The sequence below is a fragment of the Hipposideros armiger genome, unplaced genomic scaffold, assembly GCF_001890085.2.
Source record: "Hipposideros armiger isolate ML-2016 unplaced genomic scaffold, ASM189008v1 scaffold_97, whole genome shotgun sequence".
Taxonomy (NCBI): domain Eukaryota; kingdom Metazoa; phylum Chordata; class Mammalia; order Chiroptera; family Hipposideridae; genus Hipposideros; species Hipposideros armiger.
In genome coordinates this window covers 1,161,390-1,182,354 of record NW_017731447.1, presented here as the reverse complement: position 1 = coordinate 1,182,354, position 20,965 = coordinate 1,161,390, and the positions used below count along the sequence as shown (strand labels likewise).

At 36.1% G+C, this 20,965-nt stretch overlaps 1 protein-coding gene across 1 annotated transcript in view; it reads left to right on the top strand.

The window, feature by feature from the left end:
* The window catches only part of MKLN1 (muskelin 1), a 167,487-nt gene that overhangs the window by 135,017 nt on the left and 11,505 nt on the right, over positions 1–20,965 (top strand). Inside the window, exons 11-15 of the mRNA XM_019646086.1 lie at positions 3,941–4,088; positions 4,989–5,103; positions 7,155–7,294; positions 11,749–11,851; positions 18,360–18,414. Of these exons, the coding sequence (XP_019501631.1) occupies positions 3,941–4,088; positions 4,989–5,103; positions 7,155–7,294; positions 11,749–11,851; positions 18,360–18,414 (561 nt within the window). The remainder of the gene's footprint in view (positions 1–3,940; positions 4,089–4,988; positions 5,104–7,154; positions 7,295–11,748; positions 11,852–18,359; positions 18,415–20,965) is intronic.

The window sequence follows — 20,965 nt, the reverse complement described above, 5'->3', positions numbered from 1 at the left end:
CCTAGCCCTCCTTTCAATTTTACAATGAGAAAATTGAGTTCCAAAAAAGGCTTCTTGCTTGAAATCACAGTTAATTGGGAAAGTCTAGATTAAAACAAGATTTTCTACTTTTATCCGCTATCATTTCCAGTACTTGTTGGTGTTTAAGTTCCTACTCTAGCCTTCAAAAACCTAATTGAATATACAGATCTGATTTCTATATTATAAGCAAACTAACTTCAAACACATGTTTTTAAGTTAGAAATTACATATCTTATAGATAAGGACACTATTACAAAAATATTTTGAGTGCTTTGGTGCTAATCCTGCTAAAAAGAGAACATTCTCTCAAGACAGTCATTTCTTGCACACCCAATATAATTCTATTAACGTTTGTAAAGATTAAAGATTTATTGATATGAAATAACGTGAGAATGTGAAGCCAATATTGAACCCAGTGGTTTAATATCTTCATTTGGCTGTAATTTTTTATTTTTTGCTTTAGAAGATCAATGTCTTGGTTTAGACACTTAGCATATTAATTGGCTCTGCCTTATGATGAGTTATTATGTCCCTCTAACTCGGGCTAGCACAAAATCAATACTAGAGCACAAATGACAAAAGAAAAATAAATTGAATCTCATCAAAATGAGAAATCTTTGTGCTTTAAAGGATACCATTAAGAAAGTGTAAAGACAACCCATAGAATGGGAGAACATTTTTGCTAATAATATATCTGATAAGGGACTTTTACCTCGAATATAGAAAGAACCCTTAAAGTTCAGTAATACAGAAACAGATAGCCCAGTTTAAAAATGGGCAGAAGATTTGAATAGACATCCCTCCAAACAAGATACACAAATGGCTGATAAGCACATAAAAATGTGTTTAACATTAGTTATTCAGGAAATGCATATCAAAACCACAAGAAGGCATCACTTCACATTCACTAAGGTGGCTATAATAAAAAAGATGGACAATAGCAAATGTCGATGAGGGTGTGGAGAAATTACCGTAGAACCTTAAATTGTTGGACATGTCAAATGATGGGCACATGTAAAGGGGGGGATGGGAGGGAGTGACTGCTAATGGGTATGGGGGTTTTTTTGGAGTCATGAAAACATTTTAAAATTAGATTTTGATGGTGGTTTCTCAGTGGATATATAAAAAAAAAACCAAGCTGTACGCTTTAAATGGGTGAATTGTATGGTGTGTGAATGATACCTCTGTAAAGTTGTTTAAAAAGCCAGTAATAGATTTGAATATATACCTGGGAGACAGAATCAACATTATGCAGTGTAAAAGGATATAAAAGATTTTTTTAAAAAAAGGGAAAGTGTATAGTTTCTAGTATGCTGTGTAATCAAAGTAGTTTTTTATAATACTTTATAGCACAGGTTTTGTAAACAGGGCAGTCAACTCCGTGAATATTGTAAACCCATCCACTGCTTCTCTTTTTTTTGGTTTTTTGTTGGTTTTTTTTTGTAGCTGAGCTATCCTGCCACCTGTTGGCAGCTCAGCTCGGGCCGCAAATCGAATCGGTGACCCTGTTGCTCAGAGCTCGCACTCTTGACTGAGCTCTTAACCAACTGAGCCACTCGGCCGGCCCACTGCTTTTCTTCTTGACAAGCAACCCTTTGTCGTTTTTCTCTTCCCCTAAGATGCTTAGGCAAAATGTGACAATATGGAAAAGGAAGCATATAAAATTTGGTTTTATAGCCATCCATATTCTTTCATGTCTCCCCCAGCCCAATAGTCCTTTAATCCCCTCTCTGGTGACTCTATAGAGTTCAAAATTTTATAGAATTCAAAATTTCTTTCTCCACTGACTTCCATTCCACTTAAAAATTTCCATTTCCTCAGTGGATCCTTATTTAAGGTAAGCAGTTTGTTGCATTAGTTTATAATGAGTCCTACATCTCTGATAGTTCATTTTAAAAGATTATAGAACAGGGCTTAGCAGGCTTTTTCTGTGAAGAACCAGGCAGAAGTATTTTCAGTTTTGCAGCTCGTAAGTTTGCTGTTGGAAGTATTCAACCTTGCTACTGTTGGGTGGAAACAGCCACTGACAAAATGTAAATGAATGGATGAGGCCTCATTTGACACTAGGCAGGCCTGATCAAGCCATAGTTTGCCAGCCCATGTTATAGAATTCTTAATTCAAAGGCTCAGTATTTTACATCCCATGACTGTTTCATAACTGCCAGTTTGTATTTCTTAATCATTTCCCCTTTCTCACCCAGCTCCCAACGCCCCTCCCCTCTGGCAACCATCAGTTTGTTCTCTGTATCTGTGAGTCTTTTTCTGTTTTGTTTGTTTATTTTGTTCTTTAGATTCCACATATAAGTGAGATCATAGAGAATATATAGTCAGTAATGTTTCAACAACTATGTATCGTGCCAGGTCGGTACTAGGCTAATCAGGAGAATCACTGCATAAACTATGTAAATGTCTAACCACTATGCTGTACACCTGAAGTGAATATAAAATAATATCGAATGTTAACTGTAACTGGAAAAAATTTAAAAATTAAAAATAAATAAAACGATGCAGATTTTTAATCTATAAAAAAGGAAAACAGCTCAGTATTAAGACAAAATCGGACAAAGAAATTTAAGTACAATAAATTTAGGCAGTTATATCCTCCACTTCCACCATTATTAATAGTGATTTCATTTCTTTACAGTTTTATCATTCTTCCAAGGTTATCTGAGGCACATAGGTCAGAACTTTGGCACTTTTGGAAGTTTACCAAGCCACTAATGACTATGGCACAAGGGGTGAAGTTATTATTAAGATAGGTCAATGTATGTATGTGTATAAATATAAGTGTACTTGTGTATGGATACATAACAGATTATGTGGTGTGTGTGTATGTGTGTAATTTTTTAGCATATTTGCTATGAAATACATTTGGAGCGTTTCTAAAATAGCTCTAACAAATTTATTGAGTAGGAATGTAAGAGGACACCTGAATTTAAGGTAAACTAGGAAAGAATAGATACTGGATTGTTTGGCTCTAGTAAAGTAGATAAAGACAAATGAAGATCAATATGGCTAGTATTCTGGATTGATTGAAATATTATACTTCAGTTTGATGTTTGGTTCGCTTTTTGAGTCTTTCATAATTGTTCACATAAGAAGGTAGTGTTAAAATAAGGACATTGTTTTAGGTACATGGCAATTAGTTGTGAACCATAACATTATATTTCAACTAATATTTCCAAATAACAATGATGAGAATAATTTACATTTGCCATATCAGTGTTTTCAAATTACTGGATAGTGCAGAATGGCCATCACTTATTTAATGGATTTCTTAGAAAAATAAAATGTTATTACCTGGGGAGTTTGATCCACTTAGGACAACAAAATGACATGTACCCCAAAATGTTTAAATTTTTTTTTTCTTGGAAATTATGTCACTTCATTGTATGTCATACAAAATTTTAAATGATGACTCTGACCATATTAAACCTATGTTTCAGTTTTTGTCAAATTTTGTTTTTCCAGGTCAAGATTTGAATATTTTATCTGTACTATTAAATTAGAGCTGACCCAGATAATAAATCAGTTATTTAAAATATTGCCCATTCCCTCAAAAAGAATGATGACATTGCATGCCTCCTTCCTCTAGTTCCCTCTTTCTGGCTCTATTCTGATTGTTACCATTTATTCTTTCAGCAGATAGCTGGGTAACTGTTACATGTCAGACACTGTTTTATGCACTAGGAACAAAATAGTGAGCCAAACCACCTTGATCCTTGTAGAGCTTATATTCTGGAGTAGGGAGAAGGCAATAAATAATTGTTTATTGTTTAACATAAGAGTTATATAGTATGTTAGAAAGTAAATTCTGTGGACACAGAGCAGGGTAAGGATGTCTTACCCTTTCACAGAGTAGCACTAATATGTCATTCAATAAGAATGTTGTCATCTTATTTTCTCTTTCAATTTATAGTTCCAATGACAGGATTCACACAGAGAGCAACCATTGACCCAGAACTGAATGAAATCCATGTCTTGTCTGGACTCAGCAAAGACAAGGAGAAGAGGGAAGAGAATGTCAGAAACTCATTCTGGATTTACGACATAGTGAGGAACAGTTGGTAAGAGCGCTTGTCGGTGCTGCAGTCCCAGTGTGACATGTATCGAGGTTGTTGGGTCAAAAGAAGAGGGAAGTGGAAGGCCGGTGTGAATTTGTGACGTCACACATTTAAATGTCCGTAATGAGAGGGAAAGTCAAAACCCGTGCCTGTCTACACAGTGATGTTCAGTGAATGGATTTTACATATGAATTGTTCTGTTAGTAGATGGTTTCTGGTCTGGGGTCAAGAAAATTGTAATTTCATCTGTGTTTTGCTAACTTGAGAACAATGTGTTTTTTTGTTTGTTTTTTAATGTTCCCAATTCTTAGATTTTATAAAAATGAAGCATGGTGGGGGAGGCATTATTTAGCATTTTCAAACCAGGACCTTTTTAGGTCACAGAGCATCTCAGCTGGTGCTACACAGTTTGCTTTGGAAACCACTGGCATAGACTCTAGCTCTGCCTAAGTGAATATTCTACAAAGCAGAAGCACTTCAGAGAACATCTTCCATTCAGTAATAGGGGGTGGTGCTCAGCAACTAAGGAATTTATTATTTTCTAAATATGTTTTCATCTTTATTTACGGTCAAAATGAAAACAACCTACTGTCATTTTTATTGTGAATAGATCGATATTATCTCTTTCAGCCTTTGGGTTGAGGCATCATCAATGCTCTTTGTGTCTCAACACAAGGGACGTTGTTCTTACGTGAGGTTTTGATGGACATTAGAAGAACTGCAGAACTCAGTTCTAACAAATTCAGATTATTTTGTGAGAATGGCCAGAACGATTTGATGTGAACAAATTTGTAATTGTTTGTTGGTAATGAGACATGCAGTTAACTAGCTTTGTACAGTTCTCTAACGTTATGAGTATTGCTGCTTTCTAGGATAGAATGCCTTAAAAGCAATGTCTTGCAGGTCCTGCGTCTACAAAAATGATCAAGCTGCAAAGGATAATCCAAGTAAAAGTCTTCAGGAGGAAGAACCATGCCCAAGATTTGCCCACCAGCTTGTATATGATGAGTTACACAAGGTACCCTTGACTGCATGGACCTGTAAATTTTCCATGACCTACAATCTGAAAGCATCCCAAAATATTTCTGTTTCTGATTATTTTTGAGTGGACGTGATTGAAAAGTTATAGTACATAACAGACATTCAATAGAATATGTTGCAGATACTCAATATGACTTCTCCCTAAATTTTTTTAACACAGTAAACATTTTTGCATAATCCATAATTCCTGGTGGTGTAGTGATTGGACTCAGATTATATAATAAGTTACTGACAGAACCTGTATTCTTTCTGTTTAGGCCATAGATGATTATTTAAATTCTACATCATTTGAGACCTTTAGGTAAAAGATAACATGGGAGTGGATATAAGCTCTTTTTCTTAGCATCTCCCAAATTAAAGGGTAAATGAATTTCCATCCATAGGATAAAAATAATATTGCTATTCTATAACAATATTGAATGTAAATTTTTTTTAAATTTCAATAAATGCTTTAATTTATAAGTACAGACTATCACTAAAACTGTAACTAATATAGTGAAATCATTATTGCATTGCTTTTACATTTCTTTTTGGCGTTACTTGAATAACAGAATAATATTTTAAAAGTTACTTCACAAATTAATTATATGTGCCATTTAATATTTCACACTAAGCCTAAAGCAAAATTAACGATGCTAACATTTAGAAAAATTTTTACTGTTCACCTTAGTGATTCAACATATGTGTCATTTTTTTCAAATACATAATTTATTATGATCAACACTTGATTAACTTGATAATCCCCGTTATTCATTGCTCTAAGTAAACTGTATCTTGGATTAGTGTCTTACTGTTAATAAACAAAATTTAACTGAGTAAATTTGAAGATCTAATTGGCTTGATTAAATGATTTGTGGATTCAGCAACATCTCATTTAGCAAGCACAGATACACTCTGAGGAGTTATACAAGATGGAAATCTTTTATAGAAAGTAGGGTGGGACAAGTAGTCTTCAGTAAGAAAAAAATGAAAGTTGTTTGGAGGAAAAGAAGAGTTCAGGTGACGCCAGCTTCTCATTGGCTGAGCTGCAGCATTTCAGTTGGCTGGGCTTATTGCTGCTCAGGTAGAAAATGTTCCTTCTTCCTGCTGGGGTAGTAAAGTAGTCGCATTTCCTGTTTGAGAATGAAAGGTGCCTCTCTTCCTGTTGGGGTCTGTAATTGACATCTTCCAGTGTGGGGGCAATGGACTTCCTTCCGGTGGTAGGGAGTGAAAGCTACTCCTGCAGGCTATCCCAACTCCAGTTGTAACTGAGGTTTCATTTCTTAATTTTATCACTATCATTGCTTTTGTTTCATGTTTTCCATTGTCAGTGTAATTGTGGTGATAGAACTTATTTGAACATAAAATGTAATTTAAGGAAGTAGCCACAGTAATTAAAGTAAAATGGAGACTTGAGAAAAATCAAGAGAAGCCTTTGATAGAACTGCAATAATGTTTTGGTGTTTTTTTTAGATTTTTTTTATTGGGGTATTGGGGGGATGGGAACAGTGCTGGGAAATTGGGGGAAGGGGAACAGACAAGTTGCCGTCATTTTTGTTCTTCAATCTAGTTGTGGAGAATGTTGCTTCACTGGCCCAAGTTGGCACCGTCATTGCGCTCTTCCCTGGCGAGGCAGATCAGTCGCCGGCTTCTGGACGGCCGCTCACTGCGGCTGCTGGCCGCTCACGCTGGCTGCTGGCTACACATGGTAGCCCATGGCAACCCACTGCCACAGGGGCTGCAGCCTACGCTGTCGCCGGCGACTCATGGCAACCCAGCTCCAGGTTGAGCTGTTGCTCACCATCTTAGCTGTGGAGGGCAGCGTCACTGGCCCTCACATCCGAACCGGGGCCCTCCGGCATCCCAAGCGAGTTCTTAACCATCGCGCCACTCGGCCGGCCCTGCAATAATGTTTTGACTTTTTTTATATGAATAAGACTGAGGAAGTTACCTGTTACACACTAGTAGCAAAATGAAGAAATTTTACTATGACTTATGTAGTTTCTTGAGTATGAATGCATTTTTCAAATATGGTTTGTTTTATTACAGGTGCATTATTTATTTGGTGGGAATCCAGGAAAATCGTGCTCCCCAAAGATGAGATTAGATGACTTCTGGTCGCTGAAGTTGTGTAGGCCTTCAAAAGATTACTTACTGCGGCATTGCAAGTACCTCATCAGAAAACACAGGTATAAAAATAATTCACAGAAACTTTTCTTTAACATTTATCTGCTATTGTACTTGGTTTTTGTCTTTGGAAATTTAGTAACATGACAGTGCAAATAACTGTGAAGATCGTAACCTTTGTAAATGTCCTGTTATTCTCCTTATTTTTCCCTCCTCTTTCAAAGGAAGATACAAAGTGAAGATAGATACTGATGCTAAAATGTTTAAACATAGAACAAGGAAATTTTGCAACTGTTAAAATAATGGGGGAAAAATTTCTATAAAGGTGATAAACCCATCATCCAGTAATTCAGGCCTAACCACTTGAAGTTACATCAGTTCTAGATTATTGACATATGCCTAACCTGTTGATAATTTCTTTAACAGTGAATGTGATGATATAGTCGACTAAATAATATCTTTATAATTTGATCTTTCAGAATACAACTTCAAATATGATTATAGTTTTACATCATTACTTTTGCCATTTAATTGCAAAATCATATAATCAAACATTTTCATGTATGTCTCCCGAGCGATGTTTGCTTTTTGCTTTAGCAGGTGATAGGCTACTAGAAAATGTAGAAAAGTATACCTGTCCTTTTAGTTACTGATAGTATTAGATGATAAAAATTTATGGTTTGGAAGGAGAAGGTTAGGATTTAATGACGATAATAGCTAGCATTTATTGAGCAATTTTTGTGTGCTAGAGCCTCCATATTATTCTCACAGTAAGCTAATGGAGTAAGCACTGTTACCACTGTGTTACAAAAGAAGAAATGGAGGTGTTTTTAAATGGGTTGTATAACTCATGTAAGGTTACTCACCCTTAAGTGACACAGCCAGGACTTGATCCTGGGTATTCTGTCTCCACACACATGTGCACACATATATGTATATACACATGTGTTTATGTGTTCTATATATTTTATATAGACTATAAATACATAAAAATCTCTGTGTAGGTATAAATCCAACTATATTCCTTTATCATATCATTTTACTTTTTGTTCCTTTCTCTGCTTTCACAAGTTGTGCTTCAGAGATAAATTAAAACAAAAACTAGTTACTTCTGTTTCTTTGGCATTACTGCGAATAATTAGTATACTGGGAGTGCCAAAAAAATGTTTACAAGTGGACGCATTGGTCATCGTTGCTCAAGCAGTAGTTCGCCGTCATCAGAAGTGTCTGGACACTGATGGGAACCACTTTGAGCACCTCTTGTCATTGCAGAAGTCAAATGTGGCTTGTATTCATCTTTTGTTATCAGTATATAGTGAATACTACAATTTTAATAGTTTTTTCCTTTCTTGAAATGTGTATACATCTTTTTGGCACCCTCTGTATTCCCACAGAATCTACAGGAGAAAGGGTCTGAATCTTCACATTGGCTGGAATGCAAGAAATAAATTCTGTATTATTAAACAAGGTTTAAGTTGGAGGTACCTTCACCGGATGTTCACATTGCTAAAACTTTATTTCTTAGTACATTACTTAATGTTAAACTTTGTTTTTATAAGGATATGGGCAAATAACAGAGTTCTTTTGCTACCTCAAATAAAACAACTGCTAGATGGAATATTAGGGTGAGCTCTTTTTTAAAATTTCCTGACCAAAAGCCCGATAGAGAGTAAAGGAGATTGTTCAGTGCTGTCTGTGAGGAATTGGAACTCGCTTATAAATACTTTCCTCTGGCTTTTAATTGAAAAAGTATTGAATGGATAATAATAAAAATAAGTCCTCTCTCCGTGCCAAAAGAATCATTTGCCACCCCACCATTCAGAAATAATAATATTTTGGTGTATACCCTTCAAACTGTATGTGCACACACAGATTTTTATTTGTTTAACTGAAAAACAGGGATTATATTACTTCGAATCTGATTTCTTTCAGTGAATATGTGTTGCAAACATTACCATGTAAATAAATACAAGTACAAATCATAATTATAATAGCTAAATAGTGTTCTGTTTTGTGTAATTTACTTAGCCTCCTTTTGTAGAATACTTAGAATTATCCTCTGCTTATTTGCTATTATAACTAACACTGTAGTTAATATTATATACTTCTATATGCACCCCTATCTGAAATTCTGTAAGATAGTGGTAGACTTGATGAATTATCATTTGCTCTCCAAAAAATTAATTTTCATTCCTTCTATTACTACATTGCAGGCAGAATAGATCGAAGTTGCTTCCTATGAATTGGGTAGAACATGAAAATTACCTTTTTAATTCAAATTTCATATTAAATTAGATGCCAGGTCTTTCATTATATAGAATCTTACCCTATACTGCTGGGCTGGCTTATTTATTTGTGTTGCTGGTTTATGGAAAACAATTATTTATTCTATTTCACTAAAATATAAATTTGGAGGGAGAGAAGTATATCATATGCCAAGAAGGTATCTCCTATCTCCTTGTTCTTCATGGTACCACATGATGCAGTAAATAAAGCGCCACTATTATTTTTCTCTGTAACATTCAAGTTTCCAAACTTGTTGACGATTGGGGTATAGAAAGGGGCAAAAGAAAAAAGAAATTAATAGCGTTAATTCCTGTTCCTTTTACAGGGAAGAATTATTGGCTGAAATAAAATTCTAGACTGCAAACACAAGGCCAGTGATAAGTTTTTACAGGCAAGGGGAAAAAAAAACCCTAGAAAAAGAAGAGAGAAAACATAACTTCCAGGAAAACGAATCTCTTTACTGAATTTAATAGGATGGTAGGTGTGTGTTGGTTAGGTTATTTCAGATTGCAGAGGAGAAAGACATACTTTAGGAGACTTGACGGAAACAGAATTTATTAAGAGAATATCCAGTGAATTAAGGTGCTTGCTCAGCATTTGAACAGTGGGGCCTAATGGAGAATTGGTTAGGATACTGGAATAATTCTAGTAGCTAGGAGCTACTGTAGTAGCTTTCCTTGTAACTGCGCCCCTCTCTTTCTGCCTGCTTCTCCAGTTCTACTGATTACTGCTGACTCTGCCTTCCCTCAACATCACGGCATGCATAGATAGATAGATAGATAGATAGATAGATAGATAGATAGATAGATAGATAGATAGATAGATAAACAAGAGATAGGTAGGTAGCTAGGTTTGGCTTTGGTAGATAAGGGTAGGTAGGAAGGAAGGAAGGGAGAAAGGAATCTATCATCGCATGTCTTCTGTTTGCTACCTTCTGAGTTGAGCCTGCCATTTATGTGTCCTGTATATATCACGTTCCGATTGTCTAAGAGAGCATCTTAGAGAGAGTTCCCTGGACAGAATGCCCCTGCCACTTTGTAAACTGCTGTTCAAGCTTGAGACGATTGCTTTTGACTCAGGTGCCAGAACCCTGGTCTAATTTGTTGTGGACAAGATGGTAGAGTAACATGACCTCTGCCTAAGAACTCTCATCTGGCAGGCTGACAATCATGGTATCATCTGGTACAAGACAGCTGTAATATTTTGCTAGTCTTTGCCCCTGCCGGCAATACAGGTACCTTATCACTGAAATTAGCTCTAAAGACAGGAAATTATTGATGCCATCAGCCTAAACACCATTCTTTTCCTTTCCCAAATGAAATTAAATGTCTTCTTCTCTTTCTCCTTGTACATTTGTAAAGCATACAAATGTATTAGAAGTAAATCCATATATAATTATGCCATAGCAAAAGGACATTATCTTATTTAAGTAGAGAAATTGTCCCAACAGACTTTTTTAAAGAGAACTCGTTTCCTTTCCAGCTTTGGAATCAGATAGACCTGTGTTTGAGTCTACTTCTGCCACTTACTGGCCCTTATCTTGGCCATATTCATTCTCTGGGCCGCAGTTTCTCATCTGTTTTTGTTAAATATTGATGATAAAACTTATCGTCATCATAGAGTTGTGAGGCTAAACAAAGCAATCTATGTAAAATGCCCAATACAGTGTGTAGCACATAACAGATGCTCGATGAGTTGCTGCATTTGTTTTTGTTATTGTCGTTATCACTGACAGAGGCATTGAAATAGTCTCATTAAAAATAGCTAATCAGTGTTAATGATACTCATTAAAAGAAACTGTACTCATTTCTGCTTCTAAAGTATCTGTTAAGCACCGCCAGTGGAAAACAAGAATATTACACAAATCTAACCAAGTATTTTTATTTTATCTTTACGTGTTTTATATGAAACATTTGGCTTTTTTGCAGTTTTGTTATGTAAAATATTTAACACATTTACTAGGTTTTGTAATTGATTTTATCTGAGTTTTAAGAGGAGGGTGGGAAGTGCTCTTACGCAGTCTCTCAGAACACAAGCGCCTGTGCCCACCGACAGCACCATCACACCTCAGGGACTCTGCGTGACAGTTTCTTACTTCCGGATTCCCAAACACAGCTTTTTTTAGATAGTCAGACTAACTCCTCGTAACACAGTGTTTTGCTTCAGATCTAAAAGACATTCCTGATGTTGTCTCATAACTCCAGTCATTATTCTTGTTTACCTTTTCTAGGTTTGAAGAGAAGGCCCAAATGGATCCCCTTAGTGCTCTGAAATATTTGCAAAACGATCTTTATATAACTGTGGATCATTCAGACCCAGAAGAGACGAAGGAGGTAAAAGTGGTGATAAACTTCAGAAACTGAACTGTAACAAAAGTCTTTCTAACTTATATTTGCTGATGTTGCTCTCAGATGTTTAAAGGAAAATATGATGACACTAATAATCTTAGAAATGGCACAGAGCAGATGGAAGAAACATTGAACAGGCTTATTTTCATGTGACATAACATTCAAGTCACACAGAAAACCCTTGCTCCATGTAGAAAAGGATTCTCAGGTATCAAGTTTTAATAGACATTCGTTCTGTGTTTTGGGGAAAGCAATGGGAGCTTTTGCTTTCCTAGTCCCATGCTTCTGTTACTCAAGGATTATGTAATGGTGGGATATAAACTTTTTTGTGGATGCCCCAGAACCCTTTAAGAGAAGAAAGAAAACTCCCCTCCCTGTAGGGAGAAGGTGAAGAGGCTGGTGGAAGTAGAACGCTTGCTGCCTCCAGACGTAGTTATGTGAATGTGGTAGCAATGTGGTCTGACCATATGTAGGCTGCTGACTCCATTTATTGGTAGTTCCTAAGCTTGAGAAATGAGTAGCAGATTCTTACTTTTCAGTTATTTTGTTACACAGCATGAGATAGAAGCAGAAGATTTCATAGTCTTGTTATTTGCCTTTCCACAGTGTGTGACTATATCAGCCACAAGTTCCACGGTTTTCCAGCCTGTCTTCCTACTATTGCAGCTTCTGAGATTCCTTTGGTCACTACTTCCTTTTGCCAGCCATTCTTGTTCATGGTTCACCTGGCAGCATCTGAACTGGAATCCATCTTACCTTCCACTCACTGCATTGGTGCTGGTTGTATGTGGCTCTGCCCCTTGCATCTCTTCATCTGTTAGCTGTTGGTTTATTTTAGCTTTGTAAGAGCAACAGCAAGCAGGGCTTTTCTCTGCTCAGCCTTGACACAGGGTTCCGATTTGAGAGCGAATCACCTCCAGGCGCCAGGTTTATGGCACTTGCGAGCAGTAGAGCCTGCATGTCCTTGGCACCAAAGCACAGGGACACTCCTTCATAGTTGCCTACTGTGAAAATAAAGCCTATTTCTCTTACTTAATATTGGTTACAGCCCTTCACAAGGTGGAGAACCATCAGAACACACTTCAGAACCCCCCTGAAGGGCGACAGTTCATTGTCTCTCCTTGAGTCAATTCATGATACTATTTGAAATAGGGGAAATTATCACAGTTTTCCCACGTAGCAGAATATATTTGCTTTAATCTGTTGTGCTTTGTAACTGAACATAATTGTAAAGAGCCCATTAATGTTCATTTTGTTAGACCATGCATCTGAAAGTTATAAATAGATTTCCTTGTGTTTTCTCCATAGTCTATCTAAAATGGCTATAACACGGGAACATTCATTTTTTATTATTTTTCAAAACCAAAACAAAACAGAATATTGCCAAGAAAATAATTTCAGCTGTGTGAGCTGCAAGCAGGCCAAAGAAAACAGACAGTGTGTTCTTAAAGCAAAGCTAATGGGGAAAACCAGCACAGGGAGGTACCTCAAGTTCAAACAGAGCCATTTCTTAAATCTTGCTAGCGGGTTGCTCTTTTTCTCCTTTCCTCAGTAGTCTCAAATTACGATTTTTGCATGCACAGACTTACATTCTGTTTCTTAAAAGTTTTTTTCTATCAAGAGGCGTATGGCCCGAGTAGAGGTTAGTTAAAATACTGTTGTACATGTGTGTCAGCATCAGAAACTTTTCAAAACAATACCCTCACCTTAAGGTTTTCTTCTGTCTGCTCTTACGTAACGGAAAACTGAAACCATCCTGACATTGAGAATTACTGGTCTATAAGATTATCATTTGGTTCAAACATGTGTGAACAGATTTTGTTTGGGGAAAGAAATCTCTTGGTGACAGCTCCAGTATGTACACTTACAGTATTTGTTAGTAAGGCATATAGATCTTCACTTTCCTTTTAAGAAATCATTCCCCTTATCAGGATAGACCTTAGTGCTATTTATTTTCTGTAGTAGCTTTTATTGTTCTCTGTGTATGTTTTACAAAGTTTTCATTATATCAGCAACTAAAAGTGGGTTTTAGATTTTTCTCTTATTTTAGGAGGTGGTTATGATGGTGTTCATCACAATGCCTGTTATTGGGGAAATGATGGTAGATGACCAACCAGATACCAAATAACGGTTCTTTGCTTTTGTCCAGTGTCCAGAGCATGAGTTCTAAATTTATAATGAGCATCTAGTAAACCTTGTGAAAAGGACATTTTTTTTCTAGAAAAGGCCCAAGAAATGTATAAAATCATTTTTACCATTTTCAGAGAGGATTCTATAATAGAGAAGGAACAAGAAAAATAAGTTTTCAACCAGTGTTGCACATTTTGTATTAAGTCCACTTCTGCTGAGCTGCCACAGTGCTGGTGTCATTCATTTAACAGATGTGTATTGAGTCCCTACAATACACCAGGCATTCTTCTAGGCACAGGAGGGATAAAAAGGGTAAAGGGAGACCAAAATCCTAAGGGGTGAGAATTGGGTGCTTGCAGTATGAAATAGGATGATCATAATAGACCGCATTTAGAAATGAGATTTCCACAGACTTGAAGGATATAAAAAAGTGACCTAAGCTGATAATTTGGGGGAGATCATTCCTGGTAAAGGGAAGCCTAGAACCAGGACCCCATGGTGAGTGCATCCTGGCTTTGTTTAGGAGAACAGCAGGGAGGTCGTGGTGGCCCAGTAGAGGGGAGGTGGGTGAGAGGAACCAGAGCTGAGGTAAGAGCAGGGGTGGGAGATCAGACTGCGAATGACTTCGTAGCCATTGCTGGGACTGGGACTTTGACTCTCAATGAGTAAATTCAGGGTATTGTGCAAAGGAGTGATACGATCTGTATGTTTTCATTAGATCACTGACTACTGTATTGAGAATAGATGAAAGGAAAATGAAGATGGAGGCAGAGAGTGTAGAAGCTAAGCAAGGATTTATTGTAGTTCAAACCAAAGCAGGAGCGGTAGAAATACTGAGAAGTGAAATAGGTTGGATTCTCAATATACTTTAAAGGTAGGATCAACAGAATTTTATGGTGGATTGGATGTAAGGTTTGAAAGAAATGACTCCAGAGTTTTTGGCCTGAGTGGATGGCGTTATTATCAACTAAAAGGAGAAGCCCCAGGTAGACCTGGCTTGTTGGTGGTGGGTAGGGGACTCCTGAGTGGGATCAGGAGTTTAATGTTGAATATATTCAGTTTGAGATGCATGTAAAACAGCCAACTTGAGATATTGAGGTGATAGTTGTATACTCAAGTGTAGACTTTGGATGAGATATCCTGATTTGTTCAGATTGTCTAGTATCACTGGGTTCCTGTTAAAATCCTAGACCCGTACATATCAGCTTTACTTATTTAATCAGATTATTTAAACGGCAGCTTTCCCCCCATCCTTCTGTATGTTGAGCCAGTAAATCTTGGAAGTTAGGAAAGAGGAACAAATGAGCCCTCAAATAAGTAGAAGATGGGAAATTAGTCAAATAGGAAACAAACAGTAGAAAAAAATTTTTAAATGAAAAGTTGTTTCTTTGAAAGGTGAATAAAATCAGTAAACCCCTGGAAAGACTTACCAAGAAAAAAAGTAGTGAAACAAATTATCAACATCAAAAATGAAAAGGGGAAATCATTATACACCCAACATACATTAACAGGTAATAAGGAGATATTATGAAGAATGGTCAACAAATTCAGCCATTTGATGAAATGGACAAATTCCTTGAAAGACACAATTTACCAAAGCAGACACAAGAAGAATTAGAAAATCTTAAGGAACTCCATGTCAGTTACCAACAGAAACTGAATTTGTAATTGAAAACTTTCTAACAATGAAAGCTGTGTACCTGGATGGCTGTATCTGTAAATTCTGTCAACCATTTAAAGAAAAAAGCACCAACTCTACATACTCTCAGAAACAGGAAGACTTTCTAAATCCTTTCATGAAGCAGCTTCACTCTGATCTAAAAAAAACCCAACAAAGATATTATAAACGAAGAAAATCCCTCAGGAATATAGGTGCAAAATTCTTAATAAAATTTTACCTAATTGAATCCAGCAGTATACAAAAAGGTTAATAATGCACCATGACCAAGCAGGGGTTTATCCTAGGAATACAAGACTGGTTTCACATTTGAAAATCAATCTTTCACCACATTGACAGAACGAAGGAGAAAAACCATAGGTCACCTCAATAAGTGAAGAAAAGGCATTTGACAAAATTTAAAACCCATTCATGATAAAAATTCTTAGCAAACTAAGAATAAAAAGAAACTGCCTAGTCCTAGAAAGGACATCTATGAAAAACATGTCAGCAGACATCATCTATTCAGCATGTAAGAAAAAGCAAGAAACAGCTTATAGATTGGAAAGGAGCAAGTAAAATTGTTTGCCTTCATAGATGACATTATTGTGTACATAGAAAACTCCACGCAGTCTACAAAACAATATACTAAGATAAGTGGGTTTAACAAGGTTACAGAGTACAAGGTCAATAGAAAAAAAAGTAATTATTTTTATATTAGCAATGAACAATAAGAAAATGAAACTTTAAAAGTTGTTTAAATTACACTCAAGAGTGCGAGCTTTGAGCAACAGCAGTTCGATTCCTGGCCTGAGCTGAGCTGCCAACAGGTGGCAGGATGGCTCAGCTAAAAAAAAAAAAAAAAAAACTTGTTTAAATTAATATCGAAAAACCAAATATGTAGTGATGTCTGTTGTAGGAAATTAAAGAAGACCTAAATAAATGGAGAGATATATATCATATTTATGAATTGAAAGACTAAAAATTGTGAAGATGTCCATTCTCTCCAAATTGGTTTTTAATTTTATATAGTCTATCAATATGCTGGCAAGTTTGGGTTTCTTTGTTGTTGTTGTTGTTGTTATTGTTGTGGAAACAGACAAACTGATTCTAAAATTTATATGGGAATACGAAGGCCCTGGAGTAGTTAAAACAATCTTGAAAAAGACAAACAAAGCTTGAGGTCTCATACTACCTGATTTCAGGACTCTGTATAAAGCCCTAGTAATCAAGGCATCGTGGTCCTGGCTTAAGAGACACATAGAGCAGTAGAACAGAATAGAGGTCAGGAATAGACCCACATACATATGGAATCAATTGATTTTTTTTTTGACCAGGGTCCCAAGTCCACTGGGGAAATGAAAGTCTTTTTAACACATGGTGCTGATACCTCAACCCTTATCTCACATTTTACTAAAAAATTCATTTAAGATGGATTATGGATATAAGTATAAAACCCAAAACAATAAAGCTTCAAGAAGAAAACAGATTATCTCTACAACCTTGGGATAGGCAAAGATTTCTTGGACATGACACAAAGGCACTACTCATAAAAGGTAAAACTTGGTAAATTGGATTTCAACAAAATTAAAACTTCATTAAAAGACATTTAAAAAATAGGCAAGCCACAGACTAAATAATATTTGCAATAGATACCTCTGACAGAGGACTGAATCCCAGCATATATAAAGAACATCCACATATTTTCAACTCTTCCTTTTATATTCTTTTTTCCTAGCTGTTGCTTAGATAGTTACTTCTGGAATATTCATATACTTTCTGACCTTCAAAGGACCATTAATCAGGGCTTACAAATATTAGTGTGGTTGATAGCTGAAAATTTAAAGGCTGGAGCATAGGTATAAAATGTATCCTAAGGAATCAGTGGTATCAACTTCTCAAGCCTTGCAAAGTGCCAAGAATTCCATTCAGATTTTACCCGTTTGTCTACTCTTATTCTTTCCTTTAACTTGCCAGTTTTCCAGCATTCTCATTCAAAATAAATATAATTCTGCTAAATTTTTACTTTTTTTTACCAAGTTAAATTACCAGTGTAGGCAATAGTTTTGTCTTAATTTTGTTTTGTTATTATTCAGTTCCATTGCCTGTTTTAAATGAATTAACTGGCTAGCCTAGGAATCTAATCAACATTTATATTATTTCAGGGTCAAAAAGGCCTTTGAGCCTTCATAATTATATAGCAATATAATTATACATGATTGTGGAGTCCCAGTCTAAGTTGTAATTTAGGAATGGCCTATACATAATAACCATGCTTTATTTCTCAGTTTGATTTACACAGCAGAGACATTGGGTGTTTTATAGTAGCATGTGTTTATTTTTGAAGTGAGAATGCAGATATACTAAGAATTGGTGTCCAGGACACCAATTTATCTATATGTAATAGATTCCCAAATGAGTAATTTTCCTCTTTATTTCAGTTGACCAGTTGTTTGTTAATAAATACATATTTTAATAAATTTTTTAAATGATACCATTCCAGGTCTTGGTCTAATATTTTGAAAAACGATGAGCAGTCCAATAGAAAAGTCAACATATTCTTTAAATGTGTTCTTCTTGCCACTGCATTTGGTAAATAGACTTATGTACAGAGACATACAGTGGCTAATAAGTGGTCAAAATTATAGAAGTTATTTTTTTCTGATGTGCTTCGCCAGCTAATTTGCTCCTATTTTTCTTTCACAGTTTCAGCTTCTCGCTTCAGCGCTGTTCAAATCTGGTTCAGACTTTACCGCTCTAGGTAAGTGTTCCAGTGTACTTGATCCAGCCCTAGCATTTGGGAGGTAGGGTTTTGGTTTCTTTTAAATGAAACAGCCGATGAGATTGTTCATCTAAACAATGAAGTTAAGTTTCAAAGTAGAATGCAAAATTTATAATAAATGTGCTGCAAGTTTACTTTCCAAGCATCGGTCACCAGTTCATTGACCAGTTTGCAGTCCCTGCTACACCAGTTGCTAGGTCATTATGCAAACAGATGGCAATAGAGGCATGATCAAAATGAATTACCTTGTATAGCAGTGTTTTGGAATGCAGGCTGTACTACTGATATGCTTACTATGAGATAACACTTGTTGGCTGAATGATTTTGCCTGTTTGTTCCTTGTGGAATTGTGTGGCGTCGACAGAGTGGTGATGCGGTAGGCAGTGAAATAAGTGTTTTGGAAGGAGAGGAAATGAATTATTTCTTTCCTGAAAATGGGAATTTTTGTACTTTGGTATCTTAATTGTTCAAGACAAATTCTACTTAAAACTTAGGTGCTTTTAAACCCTAGAGATGGGCCTCAGTCTTCATTTAGGAGTACTCTCACTGACTTTAATGGATTATTAAAGTGAACTAGAGTGTAGTAAAAAGGGGAATTTATAGAAGTTCGAGAGTGGAGAGCTTTTAGTCAGTTAAATTTTCAAGGGTCTTTTTGTTAAGATAAGTCATTATAGCTTCACTTTTTCAACAAGATAGTAGCCTTTTGAAGTTTGAGAATTTCTAGGTTTTCTCTTCTCATGATAGAATATAGTCACACGGTGAATGCGTATAAATCCCATGGGTGCCAGTGCTCTTATTATTTGCCTTAGAGTTGAGCGATAGTATTGAAATTTTCTAATACATATAATATAAATACTATTTTTTATCTCTGGAATAAAATAACACTCTGGTATGTCAGTTTAATTCCTTCATTGTTTGTCCTGTCTCTTAAAGGTGAACCATACCTCAAAGAAAGAAAAAAAACCTGATCATACGTAATTCTGGTACTTTTCACTGGGCTGGGAAAGAATAGCACTGTTCTTTGGGGTCTTGCCCTGTCTTTTTCCATAACAAGTCTTTGAGCCTTCTCTACTGATGAAGGCAACTCCGGTCCTGAGGTCTACTTCCAGAGTATGCAGGGTTCCACAGGGCAACACAGAGCAGACTGCTGACAAACAGGACTCCAATCGGTTCGCCTAAAAATTTAGATACTCATTTGGCTGCTCCGTACAGTGGAATACATAGAGGCCTTTAAAACACTGTTTTCAGGCTATTAGAAATCTCAAGTCTGTGATGGAGAATCTAGGTATAAGCATTATTTTAGAAAGTCCCTACCTTTTTGCATTTTATCATTTGAAACAGAAATTTAGTGATTTGTGAATTGAGAGCTTAGCACATAGATCTTCAGTTTGAATGGATGTGTGCCTTGTTGTCCACGGTACCCACAGCCTGGAGGCATCCTTTTTGTCATCTTGGTGGGCAGCGCTTGAATGTCTCTGGCTGACTTATATTTAGCCTTTGGAACGAGACTTTCTTGGCAGTCAATTAAATATGTTGGGCGGTTTTCAGCAAATACTTTACCTTTAACTCCTTTCTTCTGTCTCTGCCCCTGTTCACTGCCAGCCAATATATTTTGTCAGGAACACTTTGTTTTATTTGGATTCCAACAAACCTCAGATACGCTAAGAACAATACAAACACGATAGAAAAAATGTAAAAAAGGGAAAATTCCTGTGGGGTCTTGTTCCCTACTCTGTTAGGATATGAGCGTGTGTAGTAAAGTGGTCAGAATCGAAGTTCAAATATCAGCTCTGCCATTCGCTGGTTTTAAAACTGACCTTGAGCAAGTCACCTTTCTAATCATTAATTTCTTCATCTATAAAATGGAGATAATGCGAGAACTTACATCAAGTTATTGAGAAAATTAAATGAAATAATTATGGAAAAGACTTAGCACAAAAAAATACTTGGTAAGTGCTCCACTCAGGGTACTGTTATTATTGCCGCCCTTACAAATGTAATCTTCTTTGCAACATTGGTGAATTTGGATGAAGAGCAAATTCACATTGGGTGCTAGTTTTAATAAGGAGAACTTTGCTATATTATTTATAAACAAAAAGTACTTTTCATAGGTTTTATGCCTGTTTAGAGTTTCTGGTTCTTGTTTTCACTCATTTTCTGTCAGATTTGTTTTACCTTTACTCCACATAGAATTGAAATCAAATGGGCTGTTTCATGTATCTATACATCTTTAATATATAGATAAACTGAAATTTCATTTTCCAAGTTCTCTTAAGAAAAAATGTGCCTCACCCAGACTTTCTGACTGACCCCCTTCTGAGTTAATCCAGTTTATCGTAACCTCTTAGAATTAAAGTATTGATGTTATATATAATTTAAAGAATTAGATAATGACTTATACACAGCTGGCATTATCTTAGTTTTGAAAAGTTATTGGCTTCAGTGAAAAATAATTTCTGGGAATCTTTAGCTTAGAGCTCTGGTGGCTGTGGGCACTTTTAAGCTTGGACTCAGGCATTTTGCTCATTTT